At 40.8% G+C, this 20,803-nt stretch overlaps 2 protein-coding genes across 2 annotated transcripts in view; both read left to right on the top strand.

Moving 5' to 3' along the window:
- Window positions 1-2,487, top strand: part of LOC139023782 (low-density lipoprotein receptor-related protein 1B-like) — a 66,307-nt gene extending 63,820 nt beyond the window's left edge. The window contains exon 17 of the mRNA XM_070437635.1: window positions 2,261-2,487. Within this exon, the coding sequence (XP_070293736.1) occupies window positions 2,261-2,487 (227 nt within the window). The remainder of the gene's footprint in view (window positions 1-2,260) is intronic.
- A 1,816-nt stretch (window positions 2,488-4,303) lies between these two features.
- The window catches only part of LOC111959498 (low-density lipoprotein receptor-related protein 1B-like), a 223,045-nt gene continuing 206,545 nt past the window's right edge, over window positions 4,304-20,803 (top strand). Inside the window, exons 1-6 of the mRNA XM_070437634.1 lie at window positions 4,304-4,313; window positions 5,253-5,498; window positions 6,894-7,091; window positions 8,204-8,408; window positions 14,657-14,821; window positions 15,824-16,068. Coding sequence (XP_070293735.1) covers window positions 4,304-4,313; window positions 5,253-5,498; window positions 6,894-7,091; window positions 8,204-8,408; window positions 14,657-14,821; window positions 15,824-16,068 — 1,069 coding nt within the window. The remainder of the gene's footprint in view (window positions 4,314-5,252; window positions 5,499-6,893; window positions 7,092-8,203; window positions 8,409-14,656; window positions 14,822-15,823; window positions 16,069-20,803) is intronic.

Genomic DNA, 20,803 nt, shown 5'->3' with positions numbered 1-20,803 from the left:
AGGCCTAGATATCCTGTCCAAATAACTATCGCCCCATAGCACTCACATCTGTAGCCATGAAATGCTTTGCGAGGCTGGTCATGGCTCACATCAAAACCATCATCCAAGGCACCTTTGTGCCACTCCAAATCACATACTGCCGCACCAGATACAGACATGATGCAATCTCCATTGCAGTCCACACTGCCCTTTCCCACTTGGACAAAAGGAACACCCACGTGAGAATGCTGTTCATTGACTACAGCTCATCATTCAACACCATAGTGCCCTCCAAGCTCACCACTAAGTTAAGGACCCTGGGACTGAACACCTCCCTCTGCAACTGATTCCTGGACTTCCTGACGGGACGCCCCCAGGTGATGAGTGCAGGCGAAAACACATCTGCCATGCTGACCCTCAACACGGGGGCCCCTCTTGTACTCCCTATTCACCCAGGACTACGTGGCCACGCATGACTCCAACACCATCATTAAGTTTGCCGACAACACAACGGTGGTAGACCTGATCCCCGATAATGATGAGACAGCTTATAGGGAGGAGGTCAGAGAACTGGCATTGTGGTGCCAGGACAACAACCTATTCCTCAACATCAGCAAGAAAAAGGAGTTGATCGTGCACAACAGGAAACAGAGGGCCGAGCCCGTCCCCTCACATCACTAAGGATCTATCATGGTCCAAACTAACCAACACAGTCGTGAAGAGGGCACAACATCGCTTTTTCCCTTGACGAGGCTGAAACTATTTGGCATGGGCATCTCAGATCCTCAAAAAGTTCTACAGCTGAACCATTGAGAGCATCTTGACTAGCTGCATCACCGCATGGTAAGGCGCTACAGATGGTAGTGCGTACGGCCCAGTACATCACTGGGGCCAAACCTCCTGCCAATCCAGGACCTCTATTCCTGGCGTTGTCAGATGAAGGCCTTAAAAATTGTCAAAGACAGTTACTCAAGTCATAGACTGTTCTCTCTGCTACCACACGGCAAGCGGTACCGATGCACCAGGTCTGGAACCAACAGGACCCTGAGCAGCTTCTACCCCCAAGCTATAAGACTGCTAAGTTGTTATTTAAATGGTTAACCAAATAGATACCTGGACTATCTGCATTGATCCTTTTTTCACTAACTTTTGTGTCTCTGCTACTGTTTACTATCTGTCACTCTATTCCTAGTTACAGTATATGTATGTACATATCCTCTTCAATTACCTTGTACCCCTGCACATCGATACGGTACTGGTACCCCTTGTATATAGCCAAGTTATTGTTACTCATTGTGTAATTATTATTACTTTTATTACGTGTTTTACTTTTCTATTATTTCTCTATTTTCTTTCTCTCTGTATTGTTGGGAAGGGCCCGTAAGTAAGCATTTCACTGTTAGTTCACACCTGTTGTTTACTAAGCATGTGATGAATAACATTTTATTTTAAATTTGATTTGAAGTGCAACAGAGGTGAATCCAGCTTTTATCGCAGGCCTCTAAATTAGGATGCTCTGTAATCCAGGCTTCACACAGTCACTGGCCTAGCTGCATTAATTAATGATGATACTGTAAATTCTGGCATATCTGTGCCTCTTCCCCTGCAGTTATTCTCTGGCTGCCTCTTTGTAATACACATGGCGAGCAAGGGGAATTTGAGATTATCCCTGGTAGAAGGTATCAGGAGGCTGTAATTATCTAGCTGTGTATTTTCATTTGAAGTGAAGCATTTAACTCACAACTGTGGCTGTCCCTTTCTGTTGATTGCAGGAAGAAGATAGATTTTTTACAAAATATCTCAGCAGTGCATTACCTCATGTAATGTAGTACTGTATATTCTAGTCTAAACTCATGATACAGTACACTGTGCATATTTTACAGTCTTTGTAGACTGCAATCACCTCATTCTGTGGAAAAGATTATGACATGGATCATGCTATGCCTTAAATTGCTTTCAGTTGGTATGAATTCTTTATTCGTGATTTAGATGTCAAACAGCTTTTTTTCAAAGTGCCTGAGGAATTATTCACCAAGTTTATTACAGATGCTTGAAGTTCACTGTGTGGTTATGTTGATTGGTTCCTCTTCAGCATTTTCAGTAGTGTATTCCCTTAGGGTTCTATTTCAGAGGTTCTACTCGACTGTGTGGACAGTTGATCATTGACATTGTCTCTGAGGAATATCTTCTGTATCTTTTTTGGTTGTGTTTATGGATTGTGAGCATTTGTGTGTGTTTGTGTATGTCTGTATGTATCTGTATACATGTGTGACACCATCAGGAAAGTGTATCACCAAGAGCTGGGTTTGTGATGGAGATATCGACTGTGAGGATCGTTCCGATGAGGATTCCTGTGAGGCAGCTGTCTGTAAGCCTCCAAAATACCCCTGTGCCAACGACACCTCCATTTGCCTGCCACCAGAGAAGATCTGCAACGGCAAGACCGACTGTGCTGACCAGTCTGACGAAAGGCCTTTCTGTGGTAATAAGGAGAGATGTTATTTGTAGTACACCATATTGCTTGATACCGTAGAAATAGATTAGTCTGTGGTCTTTCTGCCTGGTTGTGAAGAAATGTTCCATGTTTTTAAGTGGAAGATATGTGTTTAGAGCAGTGGTATTCAAACTCTTCCATCTGGGACACCATTTATTCTCACCAGAATTTCTGGGGACTCAATTCTTGTTGCCAGAAATTTTAGCAACCCCACCCCAAATCTAATGACACAACCTTACAATCTGTAAAGTTTTATATTCACATAAACAAATAACCCTTCACATTCATTACATTTCCATCTCTCTAAGACCGTGGTTCTCAAACCTCTTTTCGGGGACCCCCAGATGTTTCAGAATTTGGTTGTAGCTCTGAACTAACTCACCTGATTCAACTAGTCAAGTTGAATCAGGTGTGCTAGCTCTGGAATAGATTGAATACATGGAATGGCTGGGGGCCCCCAAGGAGAAGTTTGAGAACCACTGCTCTAAAATAACCAATACATACATTTACTCAATAACATTGTATTTATCCAATTATCATTCTCAATAACGTTTGTATATTTTCCCATGAAATAATCTGTGCGCTTAATTTTGTATTCTTTTTTGGCGGCCCCACTGCAATTCTCCGACCCTGACTTTGAATACCACTGGTGTAACAATTATTTTTCTACAGGACATTTTTTACAAGTATCTTACTGAGCCACCCACCCCAGAGTATACACGATGTGTTAAGTGTGCAAGTTCTCATTGAACACGCACAGATCCCAGAAACATATATGTGAGAGTCAAAACTGTCTCTCCCTACGGAGTAGTATTATATCTATTCATTCTCATAGCCTTGAGAGCAGCTCGTTGACGCACCAACATACTGTTGATTCAGAGACCAATGGGACTGAACATAAAGAATACCTACCAGACTTCTCCAACGATTACCAACACAGATATGTTTGTCCAAGACCCATCGGAGGAAAAATATGTGAAACTCATGTGAATAGTACACATCTAATTCGTTTGATTGAACAACCTAAACATATATGTTCATTTCAGAGTTGCTAACAGAATCAATCAATAAAATATATTTATAAAGCCATTTTTACATCAGCAGATGTCACTAAGTGCTTACACAGAAACCCAGCCTAAAACCCCAAACCGCAAGCAATGCAGATGTAGAAGCACGGTGGCTAGGAAAAACTCCATAGAAAGGCAGGGACATAGGAAGAAACCTAGGGAGGAACCGGGCTCTGAGGAGTCCTCTTCTGGCTGTGTCGGGTGGAGATTATAAGAGTACATGGCCATTAAGGCCAGATCATTCTTCAAGATGTTCAAACGTTCATAGATAGTCTTAGGGCTCAGGTCCTCTGGGAGGGAAGGGAGAGAGCACTAGAGGCATACTTAAGTTCACATAGGACACCAGATAAGACAGGAGAATTTCACCAGATAGGACAGACTGAACCTAGCCCTCCTGCATATAGACTATTGCAGCATAGATACTGGAGGCTGAAACATGGGGGGGGGGGGGGGTCGGGGGCCACTGACAATACCTCTGGACAGGACCAACCAAGCAGGATATACTGTAACCCCTCTCACTTTGCCAAAGTACAGCCCCCACACCACTAGAGGGATATCAACAGACCACCAACTTACTACCCTGAGACAAGGCTGAATATAGCCCACGAAGATCTCCTCTACCGCACAAGCCTGATGGGGCGCAAGACCGGACAGGAAGATCACGTCAGTGACTCAACCTACTCAAGTCGAGTATAGTGCAAAAAAAGCCTATTTCGCACATTGTGCACTACTTTTGAACAGAGCCCTACGCAGAAAATTGTAAATGGAAAAGGGTATAGGGAAGAGGGTGCAATTTGGGATACACCATTAGAGAAAAGGCCCACACTGTGCTGCCAGCTTCATAACCAATTAGGTCATACAGGGAGACCCTGAGGGGCCTGATTGATTTGAGCCAACTCAGCAGGAGTCATTCCTCCAGCTGTAACCTATGGGTGCACAGCGCTCCTATATCCTCCTCCACCCTCCACACACGCAGGCAACTAGGGGACCCCCGCAGAGAAAATGCAATCGTTTTTTGTCTGTACCAAGAAGATCGTCTTAATCATGGCTAGCTAGCAAGGAGACTTCGGATCTGTAGTGTCCTTTTCTCACCAGAATTCCTTTTCACTTACAATAATCGGGTGTCTAGCTGCTTCAGAGAAAAGTATTTCATTACAGACTGGGGAGTGAATGGGAAACAGACTGCACAAAGAAAGAAAAGTAATTCTTATGTGTTTTCCCTCTCCATATTAGTTTTGTGAAAGGAATAGTAGACAACTGCACAACTTTCCGATTTAATTTTGTGCCTTGGCTATAATAAAGGCGTTATCCCTCAGGCCATGCTACCTAGGACTAACAGAACTGTGGAGCCTCTTTCATTATGTAATAGCTTTTGTTATGTTGTATATGCAGCGGAAATATTCTGTCATCATGCTCGACTAGCAATCTCTAGCTCAGAGCAAAAAGTGGCAGTGTTATTCTTGTGCCAGCTAGTTTTAATTCTGATATTATTTGCATTACCATTTTTTAAGCATACCATGCAGCATATGGCCCAACATATTGTGGTATATTCTTTTTCTAACCTCCGTTTAGGATCCCCCTGTCCATTAACAACCCAATGCTCTTTTGAAAACCATCTCAGATGAGTGTTTGGTTCTCGCTTCCTGTCCTCTCTCTCTACTCCCAGATCGGAGTTGGTTCTTACTTCCTGTTCTCTCCCTCTCTGCTCCCAGATAAGTGTTTGGTGGCCAAGGTTGGCTGCAGCCATCAGTGCACGGTGGTACCAGGGACGGGGGTGGTCTGTTCCTGCCCTCCAGGGCTCCACCTGGACTCTAACAACAGGACGTGTGAGGCGGTGGACTACTGCAGTAGGCATCTGAAGTGCAGCCAGGTGTGTGAGCAGTACAAGACCACCGTCAAGTGTTCCTGCTACCCAGGCTGGAGGCTTGGCCCTGATGGAGACAGCTGCCACAGCACAGGTTAGGTGACAGTGTGTCTGTATGGGGGTTGTGAGGACTGCATGTGTAGAGAGTATAGAGTAGAGTAGTACTTTATTGATCCTAACTTGGGAAATTGTTTTATTGCTCAGCATCATTAATAAATTACAATAACAAGACCCGTATGCATGATAAACACATTTTTTTTTAAACACATGATAAGACATATAGGATGGTTCCGCCACGTTAATAGCCATTAAAGATAGAGACCAGTGTAAGACAGGTAAAAAATACTGTTGTCTATCCTACTCCTGGGAATCAAGCAACAACAACATTCCTATTAAGAAGGCATCAGAAAGAAGGCATTGGTGGTGTGTGTGTGTGTGTGTGTGTGTGTGTGTGGTGTGTGTGTTGTGTGTGTGTGTTGTGTGTGTGTGTGGTGGTGTGTGTGTGTGGTGTGTGTGGTGTTGTGTGTGTGTGTGTGTTGTGTGTGTGTGTGGTGTGTGTGTGTGTGTGTGTGTGTGTGTGTGTGTGTGTGTGTGTGTGTGTGGTGGAGGGGGGGGGGTATTTTACATAAATCCAATCACACAGCTTTACATGACTGGAACAAACCGTCTACTTGTGTTGTAGTTTGTGTGATTGGATTGATGTTTTGGATGTTTTTTTTGCTTCTGTGTTGCTGCTCGTAAACGAGGAGAACATGGCAGAACATGCAGCCTTGATGTGTCACATTCAGATTTATGAAGCTCGTTTTTTACTACTCGCCTCTCTATTTCCCTCAGAGATTGATGGCAGTGGCAGTGCTAATCGTATGTTAAAACATGGAAAGAATAGGCAATTTACTAAAGAACATTTTATTGGTTTTTACATAAATCAATTTTCTGCGCACAATAGAAAACTGAGTAAGAACCTCAATTAATTTAGACAAATGTGCCATTGAATCTTTGGTGATGTTTCATGCAAGAGCTCTAGCTTTTGTACAGAGAATTTCAGGTATAACTGAATTATAAATAAGTAGGGACTTGTCAGCATAGCAAGTAGCTAACATCCTTTCTCCCTACAGTATCCAGTCTTTCTCATTGTTCTGTGATTTGAGGATAATATGTGTCTCCATAGTCAGGATAAGGTTTCTGTTCTGTGCATAACACAGGTTTTGCCTTAGAGTAACCTTGTATCTGGAATTCTCTGAAGATAAGGTGTGTGTACCAGTGCCCAGTCATGAAAGAGCATGATCCAGTGTGTGTGCATGGGCGTGTTTGTGTAGTCATGCGTACCTGTGTATGTCCTCCACTAATGGCTCCAGTTCAAACCGCTCATGTTGGTATTGTTATGGAATCGGTCACCTCCATTTTAACATCGGTCAACTCCGTTTTAACATCGGTCACCTCCGTTTTAACTCTTTCCTCTTCGTTTCCTTCCTTTCTTTCCTTCGGCCAGATCCCTTTGAGGCTTTCATCATCTTCTCTATCCGGCATGAGATAAGACGGATAGATCTTCATAAGCGAGACTACAGCCTGATGGTGCCAGGGCTCCGGAACACCATTGCGCTTGACTTCCACTTTAATCACAGCCTGCTCTACTGGACAGATGTGGTGGAGGATAAGATCTACAGAGGACGCCTCTCAGACTCTGGAGGTATGTAGGTCCTATACGTTAGATCTAGGCTACATGTTAGATCTAAATGGTGTATTCTATTGGGCTTTCAGACTTTGAAGGTACATAGGTGTAAGCTGCACATTAGATCGTAAAAGCTGTGATGTGTTGAGGGTATCAGAGTCTTTAAATACTTTGGTTAGGCTAAGCGTTAGATCTAAATACTGTGGTCTATTGGATGAGGAGGATAAACATGGCTTCCTTCCCTCCCACTCTTCAACTGTAATGGAACTTTTTTTCGACTTTCCAACTATATAGTTTAGTTCAGTAATGTTCTCAGTTTAGTTCTACTTAGCACCTCTTTGATACTGTGAGCGATACTGTCCCTCCATTGAGGAGTTATTTCAGTAGGGTAATGCTGAGTGTAGTGGGTAGACTTTTGGACACAGGAGTCTTCCCACTGTTATAGTACGTCTCTGAAGACGTTGATGAATTACAACTTCTTGTTTGGTATTTGGGTTGGTGTTTTGTGCTGCACTACATTCTGTGCCTCTGCTGCAATATAACTCGTTCTCTTAATGTGTTCTTAATGTTTTACATTAGGAAGGTGTTAATGTTTTGTACACTCAGTGTATTTCTCCCTTTTGTGATCCTTCCACAAAGGCTCAAGCAGCAGAGGATCACTGTAAACAGCTGGATTATAGACATACTTGCAAAACCTTTTATGTTTAATGGAACACTTTTTTCTTACTCAAGAGTTTTTTAGCTACGGTTTTCTCCCCATAAAATGTAATTTTGTTGGCAGACAAACAAACAAATCCCCTCAATAAGGGGGAAATTATCAGGATGAGTTGAATACATCCCTTCTCCAGTCTTCTCTCACCTAGTGTGTGTCAGTGGAGGCTGCTGATGGGAGGACGGCTCATAATAATGGCTAGAACGGAGCGAATGGAATGGCATCAAACAAATGGAAACCATGTGTTTGATGTATTTCATTCCATTCCACTGATTCCGCTCCACGAGCACATTCTCCCCAATTAAGGTGCCACCAACCTCCTGTGATGTGTGCATTGATGACCATGGTGCTGTGGGTTGGTCCGTCTCACCGGGTCTAAAGGGTGGTGACCATGGTTCTGTGGTTGGTGTTCCATCAGGTGTGACAGGGATCGAGGTGGTTGTGCAGCATGGGCTGGCCACTCCAGAGGGGCTGGCGGTGGACTGGATAGCAGGGAACCTGTACTGGATCGACAGTAACCTGGACCAGATTGAGGTGGCCAGGCTGAATGGTGATATGAGGACCACACTGATAGCTGGATGGATGGAGCATCCACGGGCCATCGCTCTGGACCCAGGACAAGGGTGGGTGCTAATTCACATCAGAATTGGGTTCAAATAGCGATTGTTTTCTGTAAAATACTTTGAGTGTTTGATTGAGTCTGTCTGGAGTGACAGATGTGCAGGGTTTACACTTTTGGGATTATTTGTTCTGTTTTGCCAGACAAGCTCAATCAAACAGAGCTAAACTATTTGAAAGAAAACAAATACTATTTAAATCCAGGTCTGACTCACATACTGTACACAATCAATCAGGTTTGAGGTCATAATATGAAAAACAACCGCCTTCATATTCTTCTACTTCCTTCCCCCTTGATGTATGAAGATGTCTGCTATGTTAAGGTCCATTAGTGATAAAAATATAGAAGACATTCATAATAATACTGTGGACTTTCTAGCGAAGACAAGTGATATGGCTAATATTTTCCTCTTCCCTGACTCATGCACTTTACCACTCTTACTTTTTCTATTTTAATACATTGCTTCAATTAATCTCTGAACAATCTCACAGGCACAAAGTTGGATAAAAAAACAGAAAAATATGATTTTTTGGCATAGTGGGTTTAGCCTAGTTCTTCCATTTATGCATACTGATGAATTATGTTTATGTGATCAAAAAAATCATTTGGTTTATTTTGTTTTAAAACAAAGTCCAGACATTCATAAAAATCAATTAAGTAGTCTTATAAGAAATAAATCTGCAGTGCACATTTTAAGGGGGATGACTGCATTATAGAGGATAACACATTATGATTAATGGATGATTTCTGTGCCTACAGGAAAAGTTTCTCTCCATAGCAATAATTCTAATGTAATTACTTGAATCCACTCAAAAGAGTGGGCCATTGATCTAAGGGGCCTGATCCAATGAATAAGGCTATTGATCTGTAGAAGGATATTTTTCCTAACACTGTTTCATTGTCATCATTGCCTAATTTAAGCCTGTGCTCTTTAAGGGCTCTATGGGTCTCCCGCACTTGCCTGTGGTTCTGTGGGCAAAAGCAGGATAGTTGCCATATTTGGGAAAAGAAATCGCAGTGTTCATTTACAGGCTACATTGAGCCGTAGAATGTAATAAAAAGCAGATGGCTTCCAGTTCCAGCCAATGTCACAGATGCTGTGGAACATGGATCGGTTTGGTGCAGTTCTAGGCTACTCAGACTGCTGCCAATGTGTATGTTCATGAGTCCCACTGACGGCTATACACTTATGGCTATGTAGTTATTGTAGTTTGCAATGCTATTACATTGACAAAACAATGAAAATCGTTATGAAAGACCCCCAAGTTTTTTTTAAAGGGGACTCTTGGAATTATCTCGTACGAATGACTTAGTGTCTCTTTTGAACAACTTAGTATCTTGTTTGAACAACTTTTTTATTAAGTTGTTCAATTAAGATACTAAATCATTCAAACAAGATACTAAGTTGTTTGAATGACATACTAAGCTGTTAGGACGAGATAATTCTAAAAGTGTATCTGTTTTCTTTTTTATTGGCCTTCAGTCTTGGTCATCTGAGGGAAAATATGAATAATACCCTTAATCTTCAATATTTGCTTTAGAGCTGTCCCTGAAGAAAAAAATCTTTCCCAACCAAAAGTTGTATGTTCTTTTAAAACGTGTATTTTTCCATATATAGACACACCCTATGTGTTTTAATAAAATCAACTACAATATATATGCATTGAGCATCAGCTAGATGCTTAAAGCGCACTGTTTGATGAAATAAGACACAAATGACTCGAAGGAGACTGAGATCAAGATAACCAGAAGAAAAAAACCTGACCCGCCATCCTCCTCCCACTCCTACACCTACTGGCTTTTGCAGATTCTGGCTTTACTCTCCTGAAGTTGCCGGTAACAGGCTACATGAGGAGTCTGCAAACTTTCTCATGTGGAATGCCAATTTATCTTACTTACCATTTCTACCGATCTGTGTGCCAGTTATGGTTTTCATATGCACATTTTCGTGGAACACTTTCATTGCATTTATAATAACGTATTCGTATCTCAAAGTCATTGTCATATGATTAATCAAAATTCGATCCAAATCTAAATGAAAATGATACAAAGCTAAAAAGTAACGTCTATTGCCATTGCCAACTATATAAAAATAGCCTATAAAGCCAATAAATAAATACATTCTAGCCTCCAGTTAGAAAATATTCTGATAAAAATAAATATCCCATACATCACATTGGCTACACATGGCCTGTCTGCAACAAACTTGAAACATTGTATCAACTATTAACTTAGGTCTGGCCCTGAAGCTCATGCTAGCAAACTTGCAACATTGTATGAAATATTCTGGGCCCTCGGGAACAGACACAGCTGTAGGCTATTTGCTCACGGGATAAGAAGTAATCAGATAGGCCGATTTTATGACGTTTCCACTGGATCAGAGCATTACGTTGTTCCCTTTCACGCTAAGTGGTTATCGAAAGGGAGAGCTGGAAAGATTTTTCTAATATATTGAGGAACTATTGTCATTCTCAGTCGGTGGAAAAACAGACTTCGTTTACTTGCTGTTTGAGGTGAAGAAAACATTACTTTGAGAAGCTCCGCAGCTCATTAGTCGTGTTGCGTTAAGCCATTCAGAAATACTATCAGATCCCCAAATGGACACATTTATATGCGTCCTTTTGCACGCAGGCCAGGTAGCCTATAGGCCTACTTCTATGCATAATCAGGTGCGTGTTCTTACTCAACATTGACAGAAGCGCTCCAAACAAAAGACAATAGCTTTGTTTAAATACTCATACTAACCACACTAACCATACTATTTGTAATGTAAGTTGAGTATGTAGTATGCTTATTAGTCATATTATGCATATAGTTAGTATGCCAAAATTACCAGTTGCTGTACTACTACATTTGCCAAAAAACAAAGTATACAAGCAGTGGACACTATTTCAATGCTTTTAGGGCCCATAATGGAATTCTTCAGAAAATGGGAGTAGCTTCACAACATTTTCAGATTTGAAGAAAACTGTGGAAAATATATAGCCGAAGTCTGCCGACAGCACATACAAATTCATTGCGTTAACAAATTATGACAAATGTTAAGAAAATGTTGAGCAATGTAATAAAGTAATGACTTTTCAAATAAGTTACGTTACATGTTATGTTGGCTGACAATTTATCTATGCTAGCCTTATGAACCGCATAGCATATCATTACAGCAGTTGCTTGTATGTACCCATATGTTAGCTAGCTACCTAACGTTAATTAACTACTAATACATCGAACTTGCCGATATATTAACTATATGTTATCTAACTAACTGCCCAACCTGTATTGACTTGATTATTCACTTCATTCTTAGCTTAGCTAAGTAGTATAGTCATTGTGCGTTCTCATTGGAAATTGTAAGATGACGTAAGATTGTAACATGTCCGGTTAGTCATTTGTTATGCTAACAAGCTAGCAAGAAGTTGCATAGCAACAGCATCAACTTCCGGTAGAGAGGCGAAGCGCTAGTACACTCAACGGAGAGGACGCCGTTCTTTTACAGTATACTAATATTATCTAGTAGTATATAGTATGTAGTATATACTCATTAAGTATGTAGTAGACAGTATGTTAGTATCGGTATTCGAACAAAGCTAATGACTAAATTGCCACTTCTACTTCAATCCCCGGCACCTACACGATGGATTAGTCTCGGCCTCCACAATGGATTAGTTCACTGAGATGGGCACGAATAAGAAAGGTGTCTCGTGGCATAAAAAGTTTTAAATATATATATATATATATACAGTGCCTTCGGAAAGTATTCAGGCCCCTTGTCTTTTTCCACATTGTGTTACGTTACAGCCTTATTCTAAAATCAATTAAATTGTTTTTCCCCCCTCATCAATCTACACACAATTCCCTATAATGAAACAAATTGTTTTTAGAAATGTTTGCTAATTTATAAAAATATTTTTTTTTTATATCACATTTACTTAAGTATTCAGACCGTTTACTCAGTACTTTATTGAAGCACCTTTGGCAGTAATTACAGCATCGAGTCTTCTTGGGTATGACGCCACAAGCTTGAAACACCTGATTTGGGGAGTTTCTCCCATTCTTCTCTGCAGAATCCCTCAAGCTCTAAAAGGTTCAATGGGGAGCATTGCTGCATTTTCAGGTCTCTCCAGAGATGTTCAATCGGGTTCAACTCTTTGCTCTGGCCGGGCCACTCTAGAACATTCAGATACTTGTTCCGAAGCCAATCCTGCTTTGTCTTGGCTGTGTACTTAGGAGTGTTGTCTTGTTGGAAGGTGAACTGTCTCCCCAGTCTGAGTTCCTGAGCACTCTGGAGCAGGTTTTCATCAAGGATCTCTCTGTAATTTGCTCCGTTCATCTTTGCCTCAATACTGACTAGTCTCCCAGTTCCTGACGCTGAAAAACATCCCCACAGCATGATGCTGCTACCACTGTGCTTCACCGTAGGGATGGTGCCAAGTTTCCATCACACATGACGCTTGGAATTCAGTCCAAAGAGTTCAGTCTTGGTTTCATCAGACCAGAGAATCTTGTTTCTCATGGTCTGAGAGACTTTAAACTTCAAGCTGGCTGTCATGTGCCTTTTACTGAGGAGTGGCTTCCATCTGGCCACTCTACCTGGAACTCTAGAGCTCTGTCAGAGAGACAATTGGGTTCTTTGTCACCTACCTGACCATAGCCCTTCTCCCCCATTTGCTCAGTTTGGCTAGGCGGCCAGCTCTAGGAAGAGTCTTGGTTGTTCCAAGCTTCTTCCATTTAAGAATGATGTAGGCCACTGTGTTCTTGGGATCTTCAATGTTGCAGACATTTTTTGGAACCCTTCCCCAGATCTGTGACAATTTCGAATCTCATAGCAAAGGGTCTGAATACTTATGTAAATAAGATATTTCTGTTTTAAATCTTTTATATATTTGCAAACATTTCTAAAAACCTGTTTTCGCTTTGTCTTTATGGGGTGTTGTGTGTAGATTGCTCAGGAATTGTTTTTATTTAATACATTTTAGAATTAGGCTGTAACGTAACAAAATGGGGAAAAAGTCAAAAAAGTTTGGACACACCTGCTGCGTGAGTCAGGCCTTCATAGTTGAAATGCTGCAAATAAACCACTACTAAAGGACACCAATAAGAAGAGACTTACTTGGGCCAAGAAACATGAGCAATGGACATTAGACCGATGGAAATCTGTCCTTTGGTCTGATGAGACCACATTTGAGATTTTTGGTTCCAACCGCCGTGTCTTTGTGAGACGAGGAGTAGGTGAACGGATTATCTCTGCATGTGTGGTTCCCACTGTGAAGCATAGAGGATGAGGTGTGATGGTGTGGGGGTGCTTTGCTGGTGACACTGTCAGTGATTTATTCAGATTTATAGCACACTTAATCAGCATGGATACCACAACATTCTGCAGTGAAATCCCATCGAATCCCATCTGATTTGCGCTTAGTGGGAGTATAATTTGTTTTTCAACAGGACAATGACCCAAAACACACCTCCAGGCTGTGTAAGGGCTTTTTGACCAAGAAGGAGAGTGATAGAGTGCTGCATCAGATGATCTGGCCTCCACAATCCCCCAACCTCAACCCAATTGAGATGGTTTGGAATGAGTTTGACCACAGAGTGAAGGAAAAGCAGCCAACAAGTGCTCAGCATATGTGGGAACTCCTTCAAGACTGTTAGAAAAGCATTCCTCGTGAAGCTGCTTGAGTGAATGCCAAGAGAGTGCAATGCTGTCATCAAGGCAAAAGGTGGCTAATTTGAAGAATATATTTTGATTTGTTTAACACTTTTTTGGTTACTACATGATTCCATATGTGTTATTTCAAAGTTTTGATGTCTTCACTTATATTCTACAATGTAGAAAATAGTAAAATAAAGAAAAACCCTTGAAATAGTAGGTGTGTCCAAACTTTTGACTGGTGCTATATATATATTCTACTGTTTGAATAAAATGCATCTCGGTCGACCAAACAATCGACCAGGGCGGTCAGCCCTAGTTTTCTTTTGTATTCAACACAGTGTATGGTTTTGTTATCTAGTTTGTGCTGTTGTCTATTTTTGTCCATTTTAAAATGATCTTAATTCATTTATTCCTTACATGGAGGCTTTTTCTTCAAGTCCTCTTTAATCTATCAGTCTTCTTTGGATCATCTGAATGGGTTTTATTGTCTTGGGTTTTCTGCTTGCTCTTCGTAGTCTAAGGCTGGTTACTGTAGAGCGCTTTGTTGATGTTGACGTAAAAATATCTTTATACATTCATTTTCTTGATTGATTGAATGTTTTTAGAATCCTGTTCTGGACAGACTGGGACGCTACCTTCCCCCGTATCGAGGCTGCTTCAATGAGCGGAGGAGGACGACACATAGTGTTCAAGGACATGGAGATAGGAGCCTGGCCCAACGGACTAACTCTGGATCATTTGGAGAAGAGAATCGTCTGGACTGATGCTCGGTAATTCACTCACACGTTATAATGTTTTATGTAACCTTTATTTACATATAAACTTTACAAGTCAATTAATAACAGATTCTTATTTACATTGACAACCTATCAGGATAGGAGCACAGCAGTGATGAACATTAGGCTGCAATGATGCCTATTTGGATACACATATGGTATAAGCATGAACAGCATGTTATATTCTTTGCCTCATCTCCTTTAGGGAGATGTTCAGTTACAGCGAACAGAAGGCCAATTTATCTAAATGTGCCGTAACCACAGGAAGACATGTCTATGATGAGAAAATATCACTTGTAAACCTCCTCTTCTATCATCAGAATATACATTAAGATAAACATTCTACAGCATTCCTAAAAAAACACCTTATGACATCCTTGTTAAAACACCTTCCTCACTATTTGGGAACTGGTGGGTACTGTGCTTTAAATTAAAATTTAATTTAAAAGTAAATAAGGAGCTGCAATGTATACTACCATAGTAGCCTCACCTGGCTAGTCTTTTTAATCTGTAGACATTCACCTTCCTTACTCTTACTTTAAGAATACATTGAACAATACATTGAATCAAGAGTAAATATACCAAGTGAATGAGCAGCTGCAATGTACTGTTCAGTACTCCCATGGCATAGCTAGTCTGTTTACTGTATGTAGACCGGCAGCCTCAGGATGAAATCCATACCACAGTGTCTCTTTTCACCAACAGCTCTCATGCCTTCTATGCTACAATGTATTGTACATCCATGGTTACTCTATCTGGCTAGTCTGCATATACTGTATCTCTTTCTCTATACAATCTCATGACATCCAGATAATGTATTGTCCCTCTAACAGCTCTGATGTAATCTTATCTGAGCTGTATGTTATCTACCTGGCTAGTCTGTTTACTATATGAAGACAGTCTAACCTATCTTGTATCCGATGCCACCTACTCTGGCTAGTCTGCTTACTGTATAAAGTCACCCTCATACTGTTTCATATCTTCTCCCTCTCACAGCTCTGATGCCATCTACTCAGCGCTGTACGACGGCAGTGGGGTCATAGAGATCCTGAGGGGACATGAGTATCTGTCACACCCCTTTGCTGTGTCCCTGTTCGGGGGCAGTGTCTACTGGACAGACTGGAGGACTAACAGCCTGGCCAGGGCCAACAAGTGGACGGGCCGTAATGTCACAGTGATCCAGAAGACCAGCGCTCAGCCCTTTGACCTACAGATTTTCCACCCCAGCAGACAGCCACAAGGTAAACAGCCTAGACCTACACTGTTAGCTGTTTTTGTAATTCTATCAGTAACTTAATGTATTAATAAACATTATGATACTGTATAAACTGAATAAAGTAGATTACCGTAGAATGCACAGTAAAATTCCATACATTTGTTTTACAGCACACTGTAAGACAGTTCTGTAATTTCAACAGTAAAACACTATAGAAGGCACAGTAAAATACTGTATTTATGTTTTACAGCGGTAATTATGGTGCATTGTGGGAAAATGTTGTGGGCGGGAAAGAGTCTCTTGCTCATTAACATATCGGAAGGCGTGCCTTGTAAGAGTTTTTGTTGCACCCATGAGTGGGAGTGCTGTACCAATTCAAGTGATATGTGGTAGTGGTTGCCTACCAAATACATTAATGTAGGGTACAGATCAGAGTAGCAGAATGTCTTAAACCTTTAATGGTTGAGTGACTATTCATGTCCTTTGATCTGTTTTGTCGTCATGACGTGGAAGCTAACTAGCTTGTTAATTATTTACAAACAAATGAGTGAATGTGCTAGAAAGCTAAACAGCTACCTAGCTAGCTAGTTGACTGCTGTGGCTAGCCAAAAATGAATCGTTTTGAAAGTTGGATTGTCTTATCCTTTGAGGCTTTAACTACAATGATTTTGAACATTCACAGCAACTGGGAAATGTCCATGGCAGGCATAGTTGTCACCTTATCTTGCTACATAACTTCTGAGTGATCGGAAGCACGAGCACCACCACCAATCAGCCTACACCGCTGCGCACACACCTGTTGTCACAATGACAACTAGCGTAGCCATGTCAGCAAATGACTGCTGTCTGAACACACACACATCCAATTTGATCACTTGTAACTTGCTGTTTGGACACTCAGTATTCCAAAACGGATTTGAAAAACAAAACTGATTTGAGTATTAAGGCCTGCAGTGTGAACAAGGCATTAATGGTTAAATATTTACCCATGTCCATTTGATCTGTTTGGCCTGTAATCACAGCCAGTTTGATGCCTTTGTTCTCAGTGATTTGTTTCGGACTAAACAGCAATGAAGATTCTCCATATAAAGTATTTATCGCACTTCCCTGCTGTATCCTGAAAACTGGTTGCATATAACTCTTACTCAAATTCTGATAATAATATGTATCAGATTTGGCCCATTATTTTCTAGTTGAACTGATTCTACTCATAATTCCTCTGTGTATTGCCTAAGAAGCTTTTCCGAATAGGTGAATCCCCTGTTTTATTGAGATGAGGAGAGAGACTATAATGGTATTAATTTTAGCTGCTTCTCTGCCGTCATTGGGCCTGCCAATCATGGGGCTTCTCAGCATGCCTACAATGAGAAGGGGCTGAATGATTGAAAAAGGTGGTCATGCAGAGAATTAGCTTGAATTAATGGTACCTCAGAATGTGTTTTCTCCCTCCGCCCAAATTAGGCTAATTGGTTCATGCTAAAGTGTCAAGCCGTTTAAAAAAATAATTGAACTAGAATTAATGACAGGAACTGCAGAATGAGAGCGTGTTACGAATAATCCTGTCGACACAGATGATAGCCTTTCTCCGTATATGCCCATTGGAAGTCAGAATAAAGGTACCAATTAAATCAATTATGCAGATTATGTATATAGGTGTATGGAAAGTAAAATAGTCTTACCAGTTGCCACCCGATTTCATTTCATAATCCGTTTGGCATTTCAATATACTGTCATTTTCAATGTTTCTTTGGTAATGTCTCTTTGACTATATGTTCAGTTCAGATAGCATGGCAGAAGGCCTGAATATATTACTCTCATGTAATATGCAAAATCAACAGTTATATTTCCGGACTCAGAGTAATTCTTTTCAGCATTGAGTGGGTGTTCATTCATTTCACTTTGTTTCTAAATGAATTTGCGGAAATTGATTGATCTGTAAAACAGCTGATCATCAATGAATCATAACATCTTGGATGCCCGTATTCTCTTTCCTTTAACAACCACCGGATTTACTCTCAGACCCTTAAAAATATAATATTTTCTAAGAATGTATATCGCCGGCCATGAACGAGCATTCGTACTTTAGTAATCTGGTTTGCATCTATTCAGCAATCCCGGAATGATGCCAATGTGGTAGGAGTTAATGTCTGTTTCCACCTCTGTAACTGCCTGCCCGAGACTGTTCTGCTTAGATAAGTGAGCAAATTGAACTGCACGTTTAAAGAAGCCAGTAAGTATGTCTAATCCCATTTTAAAGAGCCCAGTGGGGGAGAGTTGGCTAATATCCACTCCAACCAGTCAGTCCCAAAGCCTGTAGATGCTGGTGCTCCCTGCTTGGCCCTGCAGATCTGGACCAGAGAGACCAAGAGAGGGAGGGAGGGAGATCACAGGAGAGCTGTCAGTGGTACAGTACTTGTCTCTTGGGGTGTTTGGTGGGTGCCAAAACTGGAGCTTGTCTCGGGGCGTCAACAGTCTTGTTGTAAATACATTGTGTGGTGTGTGTACTGTATGTATGTGTATGTGTGGGGGGGTTAAAACAGGGAGGAGGTGCCAATGATTAGTTAAGGGAAAAGTCTGTCCCAATGCCTCACAGTGAGGAAGTGAAATTGGTTAATTATAGCTACAATAACACATCAAACAGATCCTTACACTCTCCCCTCACTGCTCTGGTGATACGCAGCAGACTAACATGATCATATTGGAAATACAAGAATAGTGTCCGTACATTTGTCAAATGATGTATCTCAGATTGCTTTATATTCTATTTACAAAGACGCAGTACAGTGTAGTAAGTACCAGTTGTTGAGTAATGATGATTTCATATAAAGTATTCTGTATTCATGGCTGCATTAATGCAACCAAATCTACTGAGTGTGCCTGAAATATTATTAATCAAAATGACCTCTGAATGCATCTCCACATCTTTGCACTGTGCTTGCAGAGATTAGGAATGAATAAATCTGATCAGCATGCATAGTGCATGCAATCACTGCATGGCAGTAAGCAGCTGCTTCAAATACATGCAGAGTAATAATATTTGAAGCTATAATGATATTTTTGTATTCAGAAAAAAGGCAACTCACATTTACAAGGTAAATATGTGTCTTTCCTACACAGCCACCTTGTCGCATTTGCTTCTGAGTGATGGAAAGAAAGAGAGGAGTGTTGTTGATAATACAACCTGGTTATAACACATCTTGCTTGACAGAGCCACTACTCCCTGCATTAGTTTAACATAAACACATTGAATTATTAATTAGATTTGGAAAATACACCTCTATGTGTGGCTGAATATCTATGCAGTCATATTTTTCAAAACAGTGACTGTTAAAAAACAACAGCATAATACACTTCACTCCACATATTTTACTGTAACATTTACCATGACTACCTGAGGCCTTTTATGAATATTCTAGCACCTCCTGAGAGTTGAGATTTACAACAGCCAAGTGCCCCCGCCCTGGCTTACATTACGTAGTATACCCAGTAGACTTAACGGTTTGCATTGAAAAGATATCACTCTTTGGAAACTAGCATATTTCTGCTCTTTATGTTAGCTAAGCATGGGGGATTATTTATTCATGAGACGTCTGCCAGTCTAGAAATGAACAAAGTCTTTCCCATGTTATTGTCATTTCTCAAGGCTGAACGCTGAAATGTATCCAGGCTTTGGTTTCCTATCGTGAGTCAAGTGTTGTTGGGTATGTTTTCAACTCACACAGACAGAACAGACGGAGCAGACGGAGCGATTTTCTCTCTACTAAACCATCTGAATGTATAATGTATTCAATGAGACACAGTCCAGGAAATGAGTTTGGAAATGAGTTTGTCAAACTTGCTTAAGGTAAATCACTGCAAAAAGGTATCTTTATATCTGGTTTGAAAATGTACAAAAAGGAAATATCTATCCAATCTGAAAAAGCGGTGCATTTATTCATCTGAAGTGACTGTTGACAAAGAAGGAGAAACTCTGTTTGTTTGTATATTGCTTATATACTGCTTATATAGGGAGCAAATTTTCCAGTGTTAAATAAACACAAACCATGTTTCCATACAACCATTTCATGCGGATTAATAATATATAATTTTATAAATGCCGACAGACAAGTTGTTCGTTCGACATGGTGGGATCTTTTTTGTGTCTATAAAATTCATTATGCGAGAAATGGCGGTGGAAACACCTTTATCCGCAAATATTGATATAATAACCATTGTATCAAAGTGAACTTGGAGTCACGTGATGATACATTTTTTGGTCCTCCCACAACAACTTGGGAAAGCATGCATTTTATTAGGCAACAGATGAAATAAGTTATGATGATCTTCACAGAGTGGTGAATGTTCAAGGTGATGAGCTTGATCCTCCCTTCCAGTAAATATCCATGGTCTTATTCTGGTGACATGATGATCGATGCTTGGATGCCGTTTGACAAATACAAATAATATCGGTCTTATCCATAATAATCTCATCATGTAGGTAGCCTACCCCCACTGTATCTGCGAACTGTTGGCAAAAGTGCATGTGCCAAGACCAGAGTGGGCACATTTACTATATAAACAGTTTTTGTGACTAAACCATCAGTAGAGTTGAAAATGCGATGGAAACCCACTACGTGATCACGCTCAGCCTTAAATCCGAAAAAGTATGTTTGATGGGAACGTCTCCACTGGGGAAATGTGCATATTGTTTTATGAAGATTTTAGAATATTTGCAAGAAAATCATCTGTCACAAATTGGATGGAAACCTAGCTGTCGAGAG

The sequence above is a fragment of the Salvelinus sp. IW2-2015 genome, linkage group LG36 (assembly GCF_002910315.2).
Source record: "Salvelinus sp. IW2-2015 linkage group LG36, ASM291031v2, whole genome shotgun sequence".
Classification (NCBI taxonomy): Eukaryota; Metazoa; Chordata; class Actinopteri; order Salmoniformes; family Salmonidae; genus Salvelinus; species Salvelinus sp. IW2-2015.
Note: the sequence above shows the minus strand (reverse complement) of the source record. Positions and strands in the feature narration are given on the sequence as shown.